The 18,341-nt window shown below is 46.3% G+C and overlaps 1 protein-coding gene across 3 annotated transcripts in view; it reads left to right on the forward strand.

Annotated features, from left to right (window-relative positions):
- The window catches only part of ccdc13 (coiled-coil domain containing 13), an 83,171-nt gene extending 65,044 nt beyond the window's left edge, over positions 1-18,127 (forward strand). For all 3 annotated transcript variants that reach the window (XM_070881726.1, XM_070881727.1, XM_070881728.1), the window contains 4 exons: positions 137-256; positions 438-592; positions 13,491-13,605; positions 16,609-18,127. In XM_070881726.1, coding sequence (XP_070737827.1) covers positions 137-256; positions 438-592; positions 13,491-13,605; positions 16,609-16,765 — 547 coding nt within the window. In that variant the 3' untranslated portion in view covers positions 16,766-18,127. The remainder of the gene's footprint in view (positions 1-136; positions 257-437; positions 593-13,490; positions 13,606-16,608) is intronic.
- The last annotated feature ends 214 nt before the right edge of the window (positions 18,128-18,341 follow it).

The raw sequence follows: 18,341 nt of genomic DNA on the forward strand, positions 1-18,341 counted from the left end.
CCAACTATGCTTTATGCTCATACTGGGTGGCAAAAACAAAAAATGAACACCTTGAACACAAAATGTCACTAAGCAGCATATAAAGCTCAAAGGAATGAGGCTGTGGGGATCTTTACGTGTTTGTTGTTCTCCACAGCGAGAATAGCATTGACGCGAAAGCTCTGCAGTTACAGTGCACAGAGTACAAGGCCTTTTACCAAGCCGCAGAAGTAGAACGGGACAAACTAACGGAGCTAGTTACCATCCTGCAGAAGAGGTAAGATTAAGGCATGAATTGGCTTTGTACTACAGTGGAAGAAGGTCGTTTGATGTTTTCAGAGAGTTTTTAAACATTGGAATTCAGCAAGTGAATGGTAATGATTTCAGTCTTGTGTTTCATTTGAGGAATCTGTCTCGCTTTAAAAGAGCTGATGCCAACATCACTGACTACTCTTTAGGTTAGCAGATAGCAATGACAAGATTTTGGAGGCTGAGCAGAAGCTTCTCGAGCAGCGCCGGTGGTCCGTGACGTTGGAGCAACAACTTGGAAAAGCCAAACTGGATGTGGGAAAGACCCATGACGCCAAAAAGCCTGCCAATAAGAACAAAGCTTGTAAGTACATTGTTAGAGTCTTAAATAATCAGGAAGGCAAATAAATTGTTGACCCTTATTGTAAGGGGGATGGAGTATAAAAGCAGAGAAGTCCTGCTACAACTGTACAGGGTATTGGTGAGGCCACATCTAGAATACTGCGTACAGTTTTGGTCTCCGTATTTAAGGAAGGATATATTTGCATTGGAAGCTGTTCAGAGAAGGTTCACTAGGTTCTGGAGATGAAGGGGTTGACTTATGAAGAAAGATTGAGCAGGTTGGGCCTCTATGCATTGGAGTTTAGAAGAATGAGAGGTGATCTTACTGAAACATACAAGATACTGAGGGGGCTTGATAAGGTAGATACAGAGGGGATGTTTACACTCATAGGGGAATCTAGAACTAGGAGACATAGTCTCGGAATAAGGGGTCACCCATTTAGAACTGAGATGAGGAGGAATTTCTTCTCTGAGGGTTGTAAATCTGTGAAATTCTTTGCCCCAGAGAGCTGTGGAGGCTGGGTCATTGAATATATTTAAGGTGGAGATAAACAGATTTTTGAACGATAAGGGAGTGAATGGTTATGGGGAGCGGGCAGGGAAATGGAGCTGAGCCCAAGATCAGATCAGCCATGATCTTACTAAATGGCGGAGCAGGCTCGAAGGGCCAAATGGCCTACTCCTGCTCCTATTTCTTATGTTCTTATGCCTATGTATCCATCTGGACCCTGCATAAATGATCTAACTTTCTAAAATCAGAAAGCCTGAGGTGATACAGTGCTCTGAAGCGCTGTGACACCAGAGTAGTCGACACTGCTTCACGCCCCCTAGTAGCTCTGACTATAGCGATTTCTGAATCCCAACCATGCCCCTTGAAGCAGACACTATAGTTTCCTTTTCTGACCCCTCCATGCTGCGCTTACTGTTATAAAAATGGGTATAAAAATGGAATTGCAGCTGTTAGACATTATAAAAAGAAAGAAAGACTCACATTAATATAGTGTCTTTCACATCCTCAGGACACTCCAACGTTTTACAGCCAATGAAGTACTTTTGAAGTGTAGTCATTGTTGTAATGCAGTTTTTTTAAAGGTTGCATAGTTTTACCAACATTTAAAAAGTGACAGATCACAAGGTTATGAACACAATAAATTAAGGCACTTTGCGTTGTAAACATGCTGAATGATTGGCACGTTTTAAGTCTTTTAAATCAGGGATGCCCAACATACGACTTCAGAGTCCTGGAAATCTGGCCTTTGTAGGTCGGGCAACTGAGTCCTAGAATTATACAGCACAGAAGGAGTTCATTCGGCCTATTGTGTCTGTGCCAGCTCTTTGAAAGAGCTGTCCAATTACTCCCACGTCCCTGTTCTTTCTCATTAGCCCTGTTACCTTTTCAAGTATTTATCCAATTCCTTTTTGAAAATTACTATTGAATCTGCTTCAAGCAGTGCATTCCAATCATAACAACTCACTCCATAAAAATAATTCCTCATCTACCCCCCCCCCCCCCGGTTCTTTTGACAATTATCTTAAATCTGTATGCTCTGGTTACCGACCCTCCAGCCAGCGGAAAAACTCTAGCTGAGGCTTATCCCAACAACTTTAACCTTGTCCAGTTTTTGCAACAACAAAAATAATCTGTCCCAGTTGATTAAGCCCAATAACCGCTCCTGTGCCATAGTAGTCACTACATCTGGCTCATGGCCTAGTCTCACTTATTTCTTATTCACAGGTTTGTCCGGTTAGAATTGTATCGGCCAGGAGATTGGAAATGCTGGGTCATTGGTAGATAACTGCTCAGTCAGAACAGCAAGATGTTTTGGGAACAGTTACAAACATAGAAAATAGGTGCAGGAGTAGGCCATTCGGCCCTTCGAGCCTGCACTACCATTCAATATGATCATGGCTGATCATGCAACTTCAGTACCCCATTCCTGATTTCTCTCCATACCCCTTGATCCCTTTGGCCGTAAGGGCCTCATCTAACTCCCTTTTGAATATATCTAACGAACTGGCCTCAACAACATATTTGGTAGCACCCTCGCCTCTGAGTCAGAAAATTTTGGGTTCAAGTCCCACTCCAGAGATTTGAGCGCATAAATCTAGGCTGGCACTCCAGTACAGTGCTGAGAGAGTGCTGCACTGTCAGAGGTGCCGCCATATGGATGAGACCGAGGCCCCGTCTGCTCTCTCAGGTGGATGCAAAAGATCCCATGGCACTATTTCAAAGAAGAGCAGGGGAGTTATCCCCGGTGTCCCGGCTAATATTTATCCCTCAATCAACATAACTAAATCAGATTATCTGGTCAGTATCACATTGCTGATGGTGGGAGCTTGCTGTGCGCAAATTGGCTGTCGCGTTTCCTACATTACAACAGTGACTACACTTTAAAGAAAAAGTACTTCATTGGATGAAAAGCACTTTGGGATGTCCAGTGGTTGTGAAAGGCACTATATAAATGCAAGTCTTTTCTTTCTTTCATGTTGTGATGTGGGATCATTAATTATTGAGACTATTAAGCTGTTAAGTGAATTTTTTAAATCAGAATCATATATGAGGACTGGAGCTATAGATACATCCCTACTCATGGCCCCTATTTACTTTTGGTGTTGTCAACAGGTGGCAACCCAAAGAAAGCAAGTTAGATGGTTACATTTACAGTGGGCAGGGGGTGGGGGGGAGGGCAAAATGGCAAAACGCACTCATTTTAATAATTTTTTTTGACAAATGTCCAGAATTGTAACATTCTTCGTATGAAGTTGCACAGCTTTAATATCAGATAGTAACTAATTTCAAAAAAATAAGCTCTCAAAGACAAAATGTCAATACACAGCTAACACGAAGTGTTTACTGGATGTGTTCGCTTGTGAAGCGCAGTGACGGAACTCTGCTGTAGATGAGAAGGTGACTCTTTGGTTATAATACTCAGCTTTCACCTCTGGCTGTCCCGATCTCACTCGGACTCACTGCAGATATTAGTCCCCAGCACAACATTACCACAGGTTCAAGGACAGATAATGTAGGAAATTGAAAGTTGGAACTGGTGCAGTGTAATAGGGAATTTTCTTCAGATTCGAACAGCAGAGTCACGAAATCCAGAATAGAATAATGGTCTCAGTTTGAGCACAGAAAAAGAAATGTAATAATCATACTGTTTATTTTCCACAAGATCAGCAACAACTTACATTCATATAGTGCGTTTAATTTAGCAAAATGTCCCAAGGTGCTTCACAGGAGCATAATCAGTAAATATTTGACACCAAGACACATAAGGAGCTTTAGGGACAGGTGACGGAAAGCTTGGTCAAAGATGCAGGTTTTGTAGAGCGTCTTAAAGGAGGTGCAGAGGCAGAGAGGTTTGGGGAAGTAATTCCAGAGCTTGGGGCCCACACAGCTGAAGGCACGGCTGCCAATGGTGGGTCAATGTAAATTGGAGATGCACAAAAGGCTAGAAATGGAGGGGTGTGGAGATCTCTGAGGGTTGTAGGGCTGGAGAAGTTTACAAAGATAGGGAGGGACGAGGCCACGGAGGGATTTGAACATAAGGATGCAAATTTAAAATTCCAGACGTTGCTGGACCCGGAGCCAGTGTAGGTCAGTGAACACAGGGGAGATGGGTGAACAGGACTTGGTGTGAGTTAGGATATGGGCAGCAGAGAATACCAGAAAATAAATATGGATGAGTAATGTAATTCTGCCCATCCTAGCTCATCTATCTAGAAAAACCTACACCCGCCATTATCAAGTGTTTCTCGAATGAGTCCAAGAGTTTTTTGAACCCGATCATACCCAGGAATCCATCCCAAGTATTGATCACTCCATGTGAAGAACTTCTGGCATCAGTCCAAACTTTGCCTTTCACCACTTGGAACCTGTATCTTTTTGTTCTTCTATCAAAGTGTTCTTCTTCTTATGTGGTTCCTCGTATCGAGGATGACTTGTTTCCATACCAAAAGGGATGAGTTCACAGGTGTTACAATGAAGGACCAGATATTACAAGTCCCAAACTACATCTTGAAGAGTGGAAGATGCCTGTGCATGGAATTTTTTAACGTGGTGACCGTTGCACACCAGCCACCACATGGGCCTGATAGAGCTAGGTCTTGGTCCAGTAGCAAGGATTAACCAAGACGAGATGAGGAGAAACTTCTTCACTCAGAGAGTTGTTAACCTGTGAAATTCCCTATCACAGAGAGTTGCTGATGCCAGTTCATTGGATATATTCAAGAGGGAGTTAGATATGGCCCTTACGGCTAAAGGGATCAAGGGGTATGGAGAGAAAGCAGGAAAAGGGTACTGAGGGAATGATCAGCTATGATCTTATTGAATGGCGGTGCAGGCTCGAAGGGTCGAATGGCCTACCCCTGCACATATTTTCTATGTTTCTATGACTGGAGACCAACTCTGCTGTACGGATCTAGTGCGCACACACATCGCAGTGTGAGCTGGCCCGTGCTGCCCCTGGGCCCTTGCCTCTTCTGGGCCCCGAACTCACGCCTCTCCTGGGCCTCGATCACGTCGCTCTGCCATCTCTCGTCGCTCTTTTGCCCCGACCTCACCGTTCCTGCTGTACCTGCCCACACTTCAATCAGCGACCTGGATTATGGTGACGTCCAATCCAGTAACCCTCTTCACAGCAGTCACCCTCCCGGACTGGCTCACGCTGCACACTGTAGTGGCATGCCGCCACACTGCTCCAGGGCTGCCGCACACCGCTCCTTTTGTGACCCCGACCTGCCACTGATGGATGGTCTCTCGCAGGTCGGGGCCGCCATGCTTCTCCAGGGCTGCCGCACGCCACATCAAAGTGTACCATGACAATGTGCTGAATATTTACCTTGTTCTATCCAGTTTATTATCTTCTACAGCTCTATAAGGTCCCCTCCCTGTCACCTCCTTTCAAGGCTAAAGACAACCAAGTTTCTCATCTTTTTTCATAACTATTGTTAAGTACAGAAGAACTCCACAAGACTGAGTACTGAGCTAAAACTGATGTGACTTTAGTCTCTTTAATACAACTCCAGAATGCCTAAGCAGCATGGCAGACAACCTTTTTATACTGCCTTGCATGAGGTGTGCAGGTGACCTTTGGGCCTCCAACAGTTGCGCCCTCTGGTGGCAAGTCTTAACAGTTACAATGTTTACATACATAACATCACTCTTCCCCCCCCCCCCCCCCCAAAGTCTTTGATACAAATTATTTACAAGTTGAGACGATCCAGAGCCCTTTGCTCCCTGGTTGATCGTCTGAGTTCAAACTCTGGCATGGGTGAGTTGGTTGGACCATTGCTGCACTGTGGCACGGATGGTCTGGGAGGACTGTTGGGAATGGTGGGCTTATCCTCTTGATTGACAGCGAGGTCGATTGCTGGTTGGGTGTGTGTTAGTGGATCGATGATGGAATGTCCTCTTCAGGTTGTTCCTGGTTGTCAGTGAACCGCAGTTTGGTCTGATCCAAATGCTTTCTGCTCGTTTATCCATTCGTTAGTTTGACTATAAACACTCTATTCCCCTCCTTGGCCAAGACAATGCCAGCGACCCATTTTGGACCATGACCGTAATTCAGGACAAACACAGGATCGTTAACATCAATGTCACGCAATACAGCCACGCAATTGTGGTACACATTTTGCCGGTGACGCCGGGTTTCCACATGATCATTTAGATCCGGGTGGACCAGCAAGAGCCTGGTTTTGAGTGCTCGCTTCATTAACAATTCTGCAGGGGGAACCTATTCAGCAAGTGGGGTCTCGTCTGGTAGCAGAGCAGAACTCGAGATAAGCGGATCTGCAAGGAGCCTTCCGTCAAGCGTTTCAAGCTCTGCTGATAGTTTGGATTGCCCGTTCCACTTGACCGTTGGATGCGGTCTTAAACGGAGCAGACCTGACAAGCTTGATGCCATTGCAGGTCATAAACTTGTTGAATTCCGAGCTGGTGAAACACAATCCATTGTCACTGACAAGGACGTCGGGCAAGCCATGGGTGGCGAACATAGCCCGGAGGCTTTCAATGGTTGCAGTGGATGTGCTGGATGACATGATTATGCATTCAATCCATTTGGAATAAGCGTCCACTACAACTAAAAACATCTTTCCGAGAAAGAGACCAGAAAAATCTACGTGGATCATGGTTTGGAGGGCCCTGACCACAGACTCAATGGAGCCTCCCTTGGTGCATTGCTTAATTGTGAACACGTGTTGCACTGGTGTACGCATGATTCTAAGTCCGAGTCAATGCCAGGCCGCCAAACATGCGACCTGGCTATAGCCTTCATCATGACTATGTTTGGGTGAGTATTGTGTAGGTAGCGTATAAACGTTTCCCTGCCTTTTTTTGGCAAAACCACAGGATTACCCCATAAGAGACAATCCGACTGGATGGACATTTCATCTTTGCGTTGGTGAAACGGCTTAATTCCATCTTGCATTTCCCCGGGAACAGCCAACCAGCTCCCATTGAGGACGCAACTTTTTACAAGTGATAGCACAGGAACCTGGATGGTGTAAGTCCTGATCTGGTGAGCAGTGACGGGTGACCCCTCACTCTCAAAAGCATCCATGACCAGAAGCAAGTCTGCGGGCTGTGCCATTTCCACCCCGGTAGTGGGCAATGGTAGCCGACTGAGGGCATCGGCACAGTTCTCCGTGCCTGGTCTGTGGCAGATAACATAGTCATAGGCGGACAATGTTAGTGCCCATCTTTGGGTGCGGGACGAAGCATTGGTGTTTACACCTTTGCTTTCTGAAAACAGCGAAATGAGCGGTTTGTGGTCGGTTTCAAGCTCAAACCAAAGTCCAAATAGGTATTGGTGCATTTTCTTAACCCATTATGCACATGCTAACGCCTCTTTCTCGACCATACTGTAGGCTCTTTCAGCCTTAGACAGACTTCTAGACGCGTGGTGCAACCATTTGAAGTTTGCCTGATACATTGGTTTGCGGTAACACACAGCCGACCCCGTACGAATATGCATCACAAGCTAGCACTAATCGTTTACACGGGTCATACAGTACAAGTAACTTATTAGAACAAAGTAGGTTTCTGGCCTTCTCAAAGGCTGTCTCTTGAAATTTACCCCAAACCCAGTCGCCACCCTTACGTAGCAACATGTGCAATGGTTCCAGCAAAGTGCTTAACCCGGGTAGAAAGTTACCAAAATAGTTGAGGAGTCCCAGGAACGAATGCAGCTCCATCACATTCTGTGGTCTGGGTGCATTCTTGATGGCCTCTGTCTTTGAGTCCGTGGGTCAAATGCCGTCAGCCGCAATCTTTCTCCCAAAGAATTCGACCTCTGGCGCCAGGAAAACACACTTGGAGCATTTCAGATTGCGTCCCACTCTGTCTAGTCAACTTAGAACCTCTTCCAGGTTGTGCAGGTGTTCAGTGGTGTCATGACCGATGATCAGGATGTCGTCTTGAAACACAATGGTGCACGGAACCGATTTCAGCAGACTCTCCATGTTCCTCTGGAAGATGGCAGCAGCCGAGCGAATCCCAAAAGAGCACCTGTGGTATATAAACAGTCCTTTGTGCATGTTGATGCACTTCAATCTTTTTGAAGATTCAACCAGCTCCTGTGTCATGTAAACGGAGGTTAGGTCCAACTTGGTGAACGACTTCCCCCCGGCTAACATTGCAAACAGGTCATCCGCCTTGGGTAGCAGGTACTGGTCCTGGAACGAGACTCAGTTGATCGTTACCTTGAAACATGGAAACATAGAAAATAGGTGCAGGAGTACGCCATTCGGCCCTTCGAGTCTGCACTGCCATTCAATAAGATCATGGCTGATCATTCCTTCAGTACACCTTTCCTGCTTTCTCTCCATACCCCTTGATCCCCTTAACCGTAAGGGCCATATATAACTCCCTCTTGAATATATCCAATGAACTGGCATCAACAACTCCCTGTGGCAGGGAATTCCACAGGTCAACAACTCTTTGAGTGAAGAAGTTTCTCCTCATCTCAGTCCTAAATGGCTTACCCCTTATCCTAAGACTATGTCCCCTGGTTCTGGACTTCCCCAACATCGGGAACATTCTTCCCGCATCTAACCTGTCCAGTCCCGTCAGAATCTTATACGTTTCTATGAGATCCCCTCTCATCCTTCTAAACGCCAGTGAATAAAGGCCCAGTTGATCCAGTCTCTCCTCATATGACAGCCCAGCCATTCCTGGAATCAGTCTGGTGAACCTTCGCTGCACTTCCTCAATAGCAAGAACGTCCTTCCTCAGACTAGGAGACCAAAACTGAACACAATATTCCAGGTGAGGCCTCACTAAGTCCCTGTACAACTGCAGTAAGACCTGCCTGCTCCTATATTCAAATCCCCTAGCTCTGAAGGCCAACATACCATTTGCCTTCTTTACCGCCTGCTGTACCTGCGTGCCCACTTTCAGTGACTGATGAACCATGACGCCCAGGTCTCGTTGCACCTCCCCTTTTTCTAGTCTGCCGCCATTCAGATAATATTCTGCCTTCGTGTTTTTGCCCCCACAATGGATAACCTCACATTTATCCACATTATACTGCATCTGCCATGTATTTGCCCACTCACCTAATCTGTCCAAGTCATCCTGCAGCCTCTTAGCGTGCTCCTCACAGGTCACACCGCCACCCAGTTTAGTGTCATCTGCAAACTTGGAGATATTACACTCTACTCCTTCATCCAAATCGTTAATGTATATTGTAAAAAGCTGGGGTCCCAGCACTGAGCCCTGCTGCACCCCACTAGTAACTGCCTGCCATTCTGAAAAGGACCCATTTATCCCAACTCTCTGCTTCCTGTCTGCCAACCAGTTCCCTATCCACGTCAGTACATTACCCCCAATACCATGCGCTTTGATTTTGTACACCAATCTCTTGTGCGGGACCTTGTCAAAAGCCTTTTGAAAGTCCAAATACACCACATCCACTGGTTCTCCCTCGTCCACTCTACTAGTTACATCCTCAAAAAAACTCCAGAAGATTCGTCGAGCATGATTTCCCTTTCATAAATCCATGCTGACTTGGTCCGATCCTGTCACTGCTTTCCAAATGGGCTGCTATTTCATCCTTAATGATTGATTCCAACATTTTCCCCACCACCGATTCAGGCTAACCGGTCTATAATTACCCGCTTTCTCTCTCCCTCCTTTTTTAAAAAGTGGCGTTACATTAACTACCCTCCAGTCCACAGGAACTGATCCAGAGCCGATAGATTGTTGGAAAATGATCACCAATGCATTCACTATTTCTAGGGCCACTTCCTTAAGTACTCTGGGATGCAGACTGTCAGGACCCGGGAATTTATTGGCCTTTAATCCCATCAATTTCCTGCCTAATAACGATATCTTTCAGTTCCTCGTTCTCACTAGACCCATTGTCCCCTAGTACATTCGGAAGGTTATTTATATCTTCCTTTGTGAAGACAGAACCGAAGTATTGGTTCAGTTGGTCTGCCATTTCTTTGTTCCCCATTATAATTTCACCTGAATCCGACTGCAAGGGACCGATGTTTGTCTTTACTAATCTTTTTCTCTTCACATATTTATAGAAGCTTTTGCAGTCAGTTTTTATGTTCCCTGCAAGCTTCCTCTCGTACTCTATTTTCCCCTTCTTAATTAAACCCTTAGTCCTCCTCTGTTGAATTCTAAATTTCTCCCAGTCCTCAGGTTTGTTGCTTTTTCTAGCCAATTAATATACCTCTTCCTTGGTTTTAACACTATCCTTAATTTCCCTTGTTAGCCACGGTTGAGCTACCTTCCCAGTTTTATTTTTATTCCAGACAGAGATGTACAATTGCTGAAGTTCATCCATGTGATCTTTAAATGTTTGCCATTGCTTATCCACCGTCAACCCTTTAAGTATCCTCTGCCAGTCTATTCTAGCCAATTCACACCTCATACCGTCGAAGTTACCTTTCCTTAAGTTCAGGACCCTAGTTTCCGAATTAACTTTGTCACTCTCCATCTTAATAAGGAATTCTACCATATTATGGTCACTTTTCCCCAAAGGGCCTCGCACAACAAGATTGCTAATTAGTCCCTTCTCATTACACATCACCCAGTCTAGGATGGCCAGCTCCCTGGTTGGTTCCTCGATATATTGGTCTAGAAAACCATCCCTAATACACTCCAGGAAATCCTTCTCCACCGCATTGTTACCAGTTAGGTTAGCCCAATCAATATGTAGATTAAAGTCACCCATGATTACTGCTGTACCTTTATTGCACACATCCCTTATTTCTTCTTTGATGCTGTCCCCAACCTCACTACTACTATTTGGTGGTCTATACACAACTCCCACTAGCGTTTTCTGCCCTTTGGAATTCCGCAGCTCCACCCATACCGATTCCACATCATCCAAGCTAATGTCCTTCCTTACAATTGCATTGATTTCCTCTTCAACTAGTAACGCCACCCCGCCTCCTTTTCCTTTCTGTCTATCCTTCCTAAATGCTGAATACTCCTGTATGTTGAGTTCCCAGCCTTGGTCACCCTGGAGCCATGTCTCCGTGATGCCAATCACATCGTATCCGTTAACTGCTATCTGCGCAGTTAATTTATCCACCTTATTCCGAATATTCCTCGCATTGAGACAGAGCCTTCAGGCTTGTCTTTTTAACACATTTTGCCCCTTTTGATTCTTGCTGTAATGTGGCCCTTTTTGCTTTTTGCCTTGGGTTTCTCTGCCCTCCACTTTTACTATTCTCCTTTCTATCTTTTGCTTCTTCCCCCCCCCCCCCCCTTCTATTTCCCTCTGTCTCCCTGCATAGGTTCCCATCCCCCTGCCATATTAGTTTAACTCCTCCCCAACAGCATGAGCAAACACTCCCCCTAAGGCATTGGTTCCGATCCTGCCCAGGTGAAGTCTCCGCAGATTCTGACCGTGCCATCGCTTTTCAACACCGGAACAATCGGACTGGCCCACTCATTGAACTCGACTGGTGATATGATTCCCTCTCATTGAAGTCTGTCCAGTTCGATCTCGACTTTCTCCCTCATCATATATGGAACTGCTCGAGCCTTGTGATGAACGGGCCTTGCATCGGGGACTAGATGGATCTGCACCTTGCCACCTGTGAAGTTGCCGATGCCTGGTTCAAATAGCAACAGAAACTTGATCAGCACTTGGGCGCACGAGGCATCATCACTGAAGATGCTTTGATGTCTTCCCAGTTCCACCGAATCTTTCCCAGCCAGCTTCTGCCGAAAAGCATTGGGCCATCGCCTGGCACAATCCACAGTGATAAATCATGTACTGCTCCATCTGCCGCACTGTCAACTGCCGAGCTGGTATGAGCTCTTTGGTGTAGGTGCGCAGCTTTGTCTGAATCGGGCTCAGTTTGGACCTTTGTGCCTTGTTGCCCCACAGTTTCATAAAGCCGTCTGGCTCATAATTGACTGACTCGCCCCCGTGTCCAACTCCATTGATACCGGAATACCGTTCAATTTGACTTTCAGCATGATCGGAGGGCTCTTAGTGGTGAAGGTGTGTACCCCATACACTTCTTCCTTGGGTAGAGTTGCCTCTCATGTTTGTTCTGCGTGATCCGTGCCGGATCGATCATCCTCTGCCGACTCTGCCACGTGGTGAGTCGCTGCGCACTTGCACATTCGCTGGAGGTGCCCCGTTGTTTCGCAGCCTTTGCACATGTAGTGCTTGAATTGACATTGATGGGCTCGATGATTACCCCCGCAAAGCCAACTTGGTGCTAATGGATTTGCATTCATGCCCGATGGCAGACTCTGAGTCATCTGCAGCTGCAGATGTGTAGGCCCTGCCATATGCAGTTCTGCCTGCTAGCGATGTTATTTTATGCACAGTACTTGCCGGTGAGCTTCGATGCTGGGAAGATATTTGTCTGGTATTATTGCTCGTGGATATGAATGCTGAGCTATCGTGATGGCTTTGCTCAGTCTAGGGATTCAGTGACAGCAGCTTGCGAAGAATGACCTCTTGGCCGATGTCAAGCACAAAAAAGTCCCGTAGCAGTTCCCCCTAAAATCCAGCAAATTCGCAAGTTCCTGCAAGGTGTCTCAGGTCGACGACATAACTCGCCACGTCCTGGCCCTTGGAGCGGTGGTGTGTGTAGAAGCGATACCTGGCCATTAAATCACTCTCCTTCGGCTTGAGGTGATTCCGAACCAGCGTACATAACTCTGTATATGTCTTCTCCGCTGGTTTCTCCGGTGCTAGCAGATTCTTGATGAGGCCGTATATTGTGGACCCACACACGGTGAGGAGAATCGCCCTGTGCTTGATCGCTTTATTGTCTCCCTCCAGCTCGTTAGCCACGAAGTACTGATCGAGACGCTGAACGAAGGCTTCCCAATCATCACCCTCTACAAATCTCTCTAAAATACCAACGGCAGCCATGACCACGTGAAAGTTCACAATCTGTTACTCGTCGCCAATTGTTACGTATGGAAGAACTCCACAAGACTGAGTACTGTGAGCTAAAACTGATGTGACCTTAGTCTCTTTAATAACTCCAGAGTGCCTAAGCAGCATGGCAGACAACCTTTTATACTCCCTTGTACGAGGTGTGCAGGTGACCCTTGGGCCTCCAACAGTTGCGCCCTCTGGTGACAAGTCTTATACATACATAACAACTATCACAAACTTGAATGTTAATTCTGATTTCCTTCCAGGTGGTAGGATGTGATACAGAGCGTACAGTGCAGTAGAAGTGAAATTGGACATTTGTTGGGGACTCAAAACAGATGGAATCGTGTTTGCCGCCTGTTATAGGACACGCCCTATGTTCAGTTCTAGTGAAGTCAACAGGATTGAATATTGAGCGGGGCTTATCACAGGCAACCGATGCAATACAGGCCGTTTTGCGAACCCGCCCACGTCCAATTTCACCCGCTACCTCTGTCTGACAATTGCTGAAGTAAAACTCTCACAGCTATCCTGTTTTCCTAAACGAAGGTTTAACCGCCAGCACTAGCCGTCTGTACCAGAACCTGTGCGGCGGCGGAGACCTGTCTCCAGGGAGGCCATTGGCCGTAGCTACCGATATTCAAGTCGAAGAACTGCATACACGGTAAGAAGGCGTTTGCATTTTAAAAGGGTCCACGTCCTTGTGCAGGGAAGCTGACAAAATCTGTTGTGTAACTGATCCTTGAATGTGGTGGGGTAATTTTATGAAAATATGGAGCTGAAATTGCCCCCCTCTGTAAGGTCCATTAGCGCCTCTAAGAGGTGGTAATGGGGCGGTAAAACCTTTCCAACCGGGAGCAGGCGGATGGGCCGACCCATCAGAAATTGGCCCTGGGCCGGGGGCAGTGGAAACTCCTTACCGCCCGGCGATGACCCCTTTCCCTTCCCTTTATCCTGCGGGAGCGGAGGCACCGCCAGACGGTGCCCCCGACAGCTTTTCCTGGTGGGAAGCTGCCAGTAGCTGGCCGGTGCGTCCGTCCTTAAAGGGGAGGGTGCAACGCCGCGGCTTCCATTTTATTTTAATTGTCGTCTGACTCTGAAGTCGACCCGACAATGGCGGGCCATGGGTTCGGACCGCTGGCCCGGCCGAAGCCCTCCCTGGTGGTCAAGTGGGTGCCACTAAAGTGTCTGCAGAGCTCGCAGCCTTTAAGTGAAGGGCAGGGATGTTGTGACACGTCAGTGCGACGCGGCATGCCTGCGTCACACTGACGTCCTAAGCGCCGCCCCCGGTCATGCTCAGCGTGGCGCTCATGACACCGCCCACCTTCCGCCCCGCTCCAAAAGCACTTCCGCCCCCAAACACCGCTGCAACAAATTAAACCAGCCTAAGGCGGAAATTTCCCTTTCTTCTTCGCCCCGTAGATTCGGGCGGAAAATAATCATTTAATTCGACTTATCTGCCCCATTTGGGGCGGAGGGCAATTTTGCCCCCTATATTTCTGCAATTTGTTTTTGTTGAAACCACTGGGAAAATATTAAATTGCAGTTTATGGGGTATCTCCCACAGATTAAGCCACATGAAAATAGAGGAGAAGAAAATACACCAGTGCAAATGCGAGCTTGCATCTGACACAAAATGCCGAACTGATGCTAGCTTGCTGGTACCTGCCTTGCACTGAAATGCAACAGACTGGCTCCGTATTTACAGCTCTGACCACCAATGCTTATTTTGAGGGTATTTTGTGTGTCTAGTTGGATGGGGTCAGGGAATGAGGTTGGGCAAGGGGAGACTCCTGTCTAATAGTAGTCATGTTGGTGGTGGTTGTCTATGCTTCACTGTTACTGATCTGCATTGTCCTACTGGGAGATTGTTTGTGCCTTTTGGCCAAGAGGGTTGTGCCGGGACAGTTTCTTGTATGAATGTTTTGAACTCCTATAAATAGAACACCCATCGCTAAATGTAGAATACGATTTTTTAAATTAACATTCCATTCACAATGTGAATGATCATAAGCTTCCTTTACTCTCTACAGAAAATCTAAGCTTGAATTTCACCTCATGGTGCGGAAATACTACATTCCGATAGAAATGGCAACTCATTACATTGGTGACTTTATATGGTGTTTTGAGATCTCTTTAATATTTCAATTCCCTTGTTTAGAGGTTAATAAAGTAGCCTTTCTCAGCTGTACAGCTGCACTCATACTCTGATGAATTAATCCATACCGACAGCTCAATTCTTTGATTCCCATTAAAAGTGTCACCTGTTTTGCAATTCAGACTGTTTGTCTATCCCATAAAAACGTTTGATTTTATTTTATTTTAAAGCTAGATTAACTGTTCACTATATACTTTTTTTTTTCATAATGACCTTTTTCAAATATTGCACTGTAGTATTTTAGCCAAATTGGAAAAGGACCCCTCCATTTTACTGGAGTACTGCACTCGACAAAGAACAAGCGTTCTATCAGGACCCCAGTCTGGGTCAATAAAAGGGATGTAGGTGTGATTCAAGGATCTTGAGTGATACTTTCAATCACAGGGCTCTATGTCTGTGCTGTTCTGGTGGCAATGATGGCCTATTTTTGAGGCTGGTATCAGTATCTAGACAAATATTTTTCTTAGGTGTGTCAGCTGTGGCTCAGTGACGCACCTCAGTGACACATCAGTTTTCTCGCTCAGGCCATCATCCCCAGCATCGAAGCACTGACTACACTCGACCAGCTCCGTTGGGCGGGCCACATCGTCTGCATGCCCAACATGAGACTCCCAAAGCAAGCGCTCTACTCGGAACTCCTACATGGCAAGCGAGCCCCAGGTGGACAGAGGAAACGTTTCAAGGACACTCTCAAAGCCTCCTTGATAAAGTGCAACATCCCCACCGGCACCTGGGAGTCCCTGGCCAAAGACCGCCCTAAGTGGAGGAAGAGCATCCGGGAGGGCGTTGAGCATCTCGAGTCTCATCGACAAGAGCATGCAGAAATCAAACGCAGACAGTGGGGGAAGGAACGTGTGGCAAACCAGACTCCCCACCACCCTTTCCATGAACCACTGTCTGTCCCACCTGTGACAGAGAATGTAATTCCTGTATTGGACTGTTCAGTCACCTCACTTTTAGAGTCTTTCTCGATTTCGAGGGACTGCCTATGATGATGATGAGCACTCCCGTCCCTGAGTCAGAAGGTTGTGGGTTCGAGTCCCACTCCAGGGACTTGAGCACAGTAATCTAGGCTGACACTCCAGTGCAGTACTGAGGGAGTGCTGCATCTTTCGGATCTTTCGGATGAGACATTAAACTGAGGCCCTGTCTGCTTATAAGATACCATGGCACTATATCCTTCAACACAAAAAAAAGATTATCTGGTCATTATCACATTGCTGTTTGTGGGAGCTTGCTTGTGTGCAAATTAAGAGCTTCTGACTCAGAGGTAAGAATGCTACCCATTGAGTCACAGCTGACACCTACCTCATAGAATCATAGAACGACATTCCACAGAAGGAGGCCATTCAGTCCATTGTGCCTGTGCCATCTCTTTGCTAGAGCTATCCAATTAGTCCCACTCTCCTGTTCTTTCCCCATAGCCCTGTAAACGTTTTCCATTCAAGCTCTCAGTTGGGTTGGTGGATTATATCATAATGTAAAGATGTGGTTTCTTTTGGATTTCAGACTTGCCATACAGATGGATGAGAATGAAGCCTTAAAGGCAGCTTTGCAAAGCACTTTAAAAGCCAAAGAAGAAGACCTGAAATTGTATCATGACACGATGGGTCAGGTGAAGCAGGTCTTCCTACAGGCTCTTCGACAGCACAAAGAAAAAAATTAAATCGGCTACTTCAGCTGAAGAAACAGTCCTTGATTTAGTGTTGAAGAGGTATCCAAAATAATGCTCTGGCCTTTGGAGAACAGACATGGTCAAAGGAGAAAAGAACAAACCCAATTCAGTACCACATGAGCTTATTACAAATTAGACATTGGGCTAATTGAGTGATTATCGGACAATCATTTGGCTTTTCCCGTGCCTTTTATAAGTCAAAGGACTGAGGACTCAGATTCACGCAAGATGATAAATAAGGAATAAGGCAGGTCATTCCACCATCTGCGGTTCCTCCCATCTCAGTATTCAACTGTCTCTTAAATGGCTCCCAAGGTTTCTGTTTTCACTTTCCCAGCTGTATGTCCATACCAACTGATGATCAACTGCAGCAATGGTACCATAGAAACATAGAAAATAGGTGCAGGAGCAGGCCATTCGGCCCATCGAGCCTGCACCACCATTCAATATGATCATGGCTGATCATGCAACTTCAGTACTCCATTCCTACTTACCCAGGAGGGGTAAGGAATGCAGGAAACAGTTGGGAACACCTACAGCCATTTTTTTTTTTGGTGGGGGGGGCTGGTTAGTGTTTTCTTCCACCTGCATTTCAAGAAAAGTCTTAAAATTGGTTTAGACATAGAAACATAGAAAATAGGTGCAGGAGCAGGTCATTCAGCCCCTCTAGCCTGCACCGCCATTCAATGAGTTCATGGCTGAACATGAAACTTCAGTACCCCCTTCCTGCTTTCTCGCCATACCCCTTGATCCCCCGAGTAGTAAGGACTTCATCTAACTCCCTTTTGAATATATTTAGTGAATTGGCCCCAACCACTTTCTGTGGCAGAGAATTCCACAGGTTCACCACTCTCTGGGTGAAGAAGTCTCTCTTCATCTCGGTCCTAAATGGCTTACCCCTTATCCTTAGACTGTGACCCCTGGTTCTGGACTTCCCCAACATTGGGAACATTCTTCCTGCATCTAACCTGTCTAAACCCGTCAGAATTTTAAACGTTTCTATGAGGTCCCCTCTCATTCTTCTGAACTCCAGTGAATACAAGCCCAGTTGATCCAGTCTTTCTTGATAGGTCAGTCCCACCATCCCGGGAATCAGTCTGGTGAATCTTCGCTGCACTCCCTCAATAGCAAGAATGTCCTTCCTCAAGTTAGGAGACCAAAATTGTACACAATACTCCAGGTGTGGCTTCACCAAGGCCCTGTACAACTGTAGCAACACCTCCCTGCCCCTGTACTCAAATCCCCTCGCTATGAAGGCCAACATGCCATTTGCTTTCTTAACCACCTGCTGTACCTGCATGCCAACCTTCAATGACTGATGTACCATGACACCCAGGTCTCGTTGCACCTTCCCTTTTCCTAATCTGTCACCATTCAGATAATAGTCTGTCTCTCTGTTTTTACCACCAAAGTGGATAACCTCACATTTATCCACATTATACTTCATCTGCCATGCATTTGCCCACTCACCTAACCTATCCAAGTCACTCTGCAGCCTCATAGCATCCTCCTCGCAGCTCACACTGCCACCCAACTTAGTGTCATCCGCAAATTTGGAGATACTACA

Source organism: Pristiophorus japonicus, chromosome 5 (genome assembly GCF_044704955.1).
Source record: "Pristiophorus japonicus isolate sPriJap1 chromosome 5, sPriJap1.hap1, whole genome shotgun sequence".
Classification (NCBI taxonomy): domain Eukaryota; kingdom Metazoa; phylum Chordata; class Chondrichthyes; family Pristiophoridae; genus Pristiophorus; species Pristiophorus japonicus.